The sequence below is a fragment of the Oryzias melastigma genome, unplaced genomic scaffold (genome assembly GCF_002922805.2).
Source record: "Oryzias melastigma strain HK-1 unplaced genomic scaffold, ASM292280v2 sc00444, whole genome shotgun sequence".
Lineage (NCBI taxonomy): Eukaryota > Metazoa > Chordata > Actinopteri > Beloniformes > Adrianichthyidae > Oryzias > Oryzias melastigma.
Genome location: NW_023417039.1, coordinates 32,774 through 37,937, shown reverse-complemented (window position 1 = coordinate 37,937; position 5,164 = coordinate 32,774). Strand labels below are relative to the sequence as shown.

Here is a 5,164-nt window from a genome sequence, read left to right as displayed (position 1 = left end):
ACTTCTGCTGTTAAAGTGGATGATTGACAGTCTTCCTTCTGGGTTAACAGAGTTTTTAAAGTCATCTATGCTGTAATATTTGTAGTCCAGATTAACAGTGGAAAAGAATTGACCAGGGTCTGTGCCATCTTGTTATCATGATCACTGAATATATGAAGGTCAGGTTGCTGACAGGTTAGATCTCTCTGAAAGTCGTTATCACAGTTGACTGTTGTAGAGATTGTGTTGGTGTTATCAGCCATTGTTAGTGAAGATTGTCTCCTCACCTTGTAGACCAGCATTCATACTTATCTCTTGTCTAGACTGCAGTGGGAACAATCTTCTCCAGATACTCCAAGCTTCTGATGATGATGACCTTGGCTTGCTCAGGAGAGCCACAAAGCTTTGTGAAGACTTTCCCATCATGAGTCCAGGTGTTTTGGAATTTTCCAAATTTTCTCAGGTAGCGGGCTTTTCGGGAGAAGTCAGCAATGTGTTTAGTGAGATTCTCATTGATTTTAATGTTGGATCCTTTCAGATTTTCTTCCTTGTTTCAATAAAGCAACTTTGTGCTTTCGATTTTCCCATGCCTTCAAACTTCCATTGAATTTCAAACTGTATACAAATTTCATAAGCTCCAAAATCAATTACAATTCTTTACAAGACTACTTCACAACCATCAGAAAAGTGAATGAAGCATGCAGCAGCAGGCATCAAGTCAAGATGCCAATATTTATGAAATTTTGACAAGCAACTGATAAAATTAGACACAAATAGAAAGCAATAATATCCGGCTAAAACATTTACACAAGAAGAAAGGAAATTATATCAGCGATTATAATTATTTATTAACATAATCACAAGGTCAGAATTACATTTTCCAATTCCAAATATGTATCTATGTATTTATCTTTTAGCCATAGTTTACCAGAAAATAACATGACATTTCATTTTAAAACTTTCACCATAGTTCTTTTAACTTCTTTTCCATGTACAATTCCCATCTGATTGTCTTTATTCAAATCTTAAGGCAACATTCATTAACTGCATAAATCCATGTGAATCATAAGCATATCTGTTATCACACTTTATGATTAAGCACCTTAGAAATAATTATTAAAAGCACCCATAACAGTAATAAAGCCCTCAAAACAACCATCTTTATTTCACTGTTGCACTGCATCAGAAAAATACAATAAAAGTGACTCAAACACCAGCTCTATTCTATGATTGAACAATGTAGGGTCAGAATGTGAAGATATTTTGGAATCAGGGTTTTTATTATTTTTATTACCCCCCTCCCAAAAAAAAGAAAAAAAAGTACAAGCTAAAGTATGTTACAGTACAAGGGAAAGCATGTAAAAGTCAAAGGATTTTACTTAAGTTTGTGAAGCTCAGCCAACTATCAACTTTTTAATCTCAATGTTGGAATTAAGCAAATATTTTGAATGTTCCCTCTCACACTTACTGTGGAAATAAATATGGTTTAAGAAGCTCAAGCCAAAATTATTAGAGGAGGATGAAGGCTCCCTTTAGTTTTGACTCCCTGGTTCACTAAAATTTAACCACGTGTCAGGATGTTGTACAGGAGTGCAATGATGCCAAATGCAACATTTTATTTTTCACCATACTATTCCAGATTTGGGGCTTTCAAAGTTATTGATGAAATCTCTCTTTCCAGCCCATCAATAACTTTTTGCAGCTCATCTGCAGACTTTCTGATTGATCTGACAAATCTCATAATTTCAGATTTGATTTTTTCTTCAGAGGAAGAGTTATCTTCCGTCTGTGGGCTGAAAGACAATGTAGGGTGGTCAGAGGCTGTTGAAGCCTTTGCCTGTCTGATGTGATGGATTTCTTTTGCGTCCATGGCAATGAAGAAGACGTCTACAGCCAGAAATATACCAGCCAGTACACCTGTTGCCACTTCTGCTATACGCACTACTCTGCATGTTTGTGCTGCAATTTTACCAACATTCATAAATCTACTAAGTCGAACCGCCTCCGTAGCAACAGCTACGGTTTTTACTGCTCTACCACCACTTTTCTTTAGGTTTTGATTATTAAAATCATTTTTCTTTAATGTGTGTTCGTATTCACAATCTGTGGTATTTAACATCTCCTGGAGCCAGGTGACAACTGCCTTCGTTTTCTGATCAAATTCTCTGATGATAGAGTCGACTTTTTCACGCTGAGAAGTCTGTTTGACCATTTTAGTGATGTTTGAGGCACCAGCAGTAATTCCACCAGCTGCACCGACCCCTACACCTACACCAGTAACAATGAGAGAAGCTCCCAAAGTGAATGGGGACAGTATGAGCCCAATAACTGATGTGATTCCTCCCACTACTCCAATGACTCCTCCAGTCAGGCTGCCGATGCTGGTCCCTGTATGAACTTTCTCCAAACCATCAGCCAGATCCCTCAGGGTGTTTAGTATGTTCTTGAGCTGCTCCACTGTTAATTCACACTAAAATATGTATGAATTAATGTTAATTAAGTGACTGATTTCAATTATACAAATGTTGAAACATCATACCTTTTTAATAAGACAAGCTCGAAGAAAAGGACGTGCAAGGATTTCACTGGCTGTTGGTCTCTTTTCAGGGCGTTTTTCCAGCATTTCACTCAGAAGTTTACAAAGATCTGATGAGAACATCTCTGGGAGAACCGGACTAGGACCACCTATTATTTTTGGGATCAGGTTGAGTGGATTATCTGCAGAGAACTGGAGATGAAAACAAATCTAACTTAAAAGGGAATTTTATAATTTCTAAATGGTCATAATGAAGATAATAATTATTACTTGTCATTAAGCATTTTGCAGCAGATAAATTTTTAAATCATAAAACGTGGGGATGAATATGACTATCAGCTTTGTTGTTACCCAACTGCTGCATATTTCATTGATATTTTCACTATTCAGAACAGATGGTGATGTATTAGAATGCAAAATGAAGGAATAACATGACCTCCCTGGTTTGATCAGAGCTCAGAACAATGTTTTAAAACAGAAGTTCTGCTGAAGTTTTAGAACATAATGGAAAAAGAGCTCAATCTTGCTATCAGTATGATTCATTCCGTCCTGTTTGGTGTTTTCTTCTGCTCTTTCTGCTTCCAGTATTTTGCCTCTGGGTTACAGACTGGATTGTAATGCTTTTTCTCATAGGTTTTGTGTGTGACCTTCACCCCTCCTGACTTTGGATTTCTGTCACCACTTTTCCTCCTGCCTTGACCTAAGCCACCACAGAAGCTATGATAACATTCTCCTCCCAGTGTGCTCCTTCTTTAGTAAGACCTTCATCTCTTATCAAAAAGTTTTCACAGTGTAAGAAGAAACAGGATTATCTTCTAAATGGTAAACTAGTAAATGACCCATACTTATATAGCCCTTTATAACCTTCCTTGAAGGCCCAAAGCGCTTTACAGTCACAGAACTATTCACCCATTCACACACACATTTACACACTGATGGTGACTCTGTTGCCGAACACTGGTGCCAACTTTCCACCAGAGGCTTCTATGTGGAGTTGGACATTTATTCACTTTGTTTTCTCCTGATTTAAGGCTCCATTGTGCAACTAGACGTGCAGAGAACAATTTACGCATGGAGATCTCTTAACAAATTAATATGTCGTCCCTATGTATGCATTTAATTTGCGTCATCCTCTTCAGAACATTACAATAACCCCCCAAATAACAAGTGATTTGCCAGTTTAACTTAAAAGATAAAGAAAAAAATAACTGCATAGTAAAAGGACTGGTAGACAATCAATCAAACAATCAATTAAACAATTATTAAAATTCCAACTACAGAAGACATATTGACAAAGGTAGCAAGAATCCAAGACAACCTCTATTCTTGTATCTCTTTAATGAGAACAACAAATAATTGCTTTGTTGGTGTTATGCCTCACAGACATGTTAGTTCCCTAATTCTAAAATTATGAGAGTTGTGATAAAGGAATGAACAGACAGATAAAAACAGAACGCTTGAAATGTATGCCATTTCTTCAGAGGAAAAAAAAAAAAAACATCAGATAAGTGACTATAACACCTAAACAAGGATTTTGTAATTACTTAATTTCCAAGATGAAGTTATTGAAATCTTTTGATTACTCATTGCATTGTTATAAAGCTATATTGCCCACTATTAAGTATTTCTGTATGATCCATATAATTCTGCAGTACAAACCATTGTGTACACTTGTTTTCATTATTAACAAGTAAAACAGTTCACATTTTTTCATCTACCAAGTTGCAACTGGCTTTACTTACCGCTGGTCTTTTTTCACAAAGCTCAAAGAGTATGCATCCAGCAGACCAGATGTCACTGAATATAGGGACAAATAAGTGTAAGTAATGCAGATAATGTCAGCAACAAAGTCTATGATTCTGAAATATCAAAAATGTTTGCCAAAAACAAGTATTCATCACTAAAGAAGAGTTAGGAATTCAGATCATGGGGAGGACCAACCAGAACAATAAGACAGCATTACAAAATAATTAGAATACCCGTAAAATACCTATATACTTATCTTTTTGATCAGTAGGACAGAATTATGCCCATATTAAGTCCTTATAAGTTACATTATGACTTCTTCCTCAATTGTTTACTGTTGTAAAGGATGCTGCTGCAAGCCAGTGGGGCTTAAATCAAGCCACTAAGTTTTTTGCAGAGGGAAATCTGCTACTCCCACACGAATCTCCACTGTTGTTCAAATTTGACCTCAGTAAATCTGTTTCAATGTAAGAACAAGTGTCAAAGCCTTAGGTATGGGCAGATTATTATATTTCTGCATAACTTTCTGGATTCTAACTAAAACATGTATTGAATTTGATCTCCTAAAGTAGTAGTCTCTTCTTAGCAGTGGCGGGCCGTCAGGGCCTGCAAGGCCTTCTCTGCATGGCCTAAAAATATCTGAATCACAGACTGATATTAATTATTATTTATTTCCGTGAATACGTATTCTATAATTCCAAATGTTCTGTCTTCGTCCTTTCATTGCCGTCTCCCTGGTTGTGCTGCTTCCAGATGTGTATTTTACTATTTAAGCATTAACCAATCACATTGCAGCACCATTTGTTGCTAGGGTTAAAGAAATCTGCCTGGAGGCCTTCACAATCAGTTTTGCGGGCCCTGTAGCATAAAATAATTGTCGACCAAACTGTTGCTTCAACCAAT

At 36.7% G+C, this 5,164-nt stretch overlaps 1 protein-coding gene across 1 annotated transcript in view; it reads right to left on the bottom strand.

Moving 5' to 3' along the window:
* Positions 1 to 785: 785 nt before the first annotated feature.
* LOC112138850 (serine/threonine-protein kinase Tao) overlaps positions 786 to 5,164 on the bottom strand; it is a gene marked incomplete in the record, with an annotated part of 13,544 nt that continues 9,165 nt past the window's right edge. Inside the window, 3 exon segments of the mRNA XM_024261510.2 lie at positions 786 to 2,449; positions 2,519 to 2,707; positions 4,258 to 4,312. Coding sequence (XP_024117278.2) covers positions 1,610 to 2,449; positions 2,519 to 2,707; positions 4,258 to 4,312 — 1,084 coding nt within the window.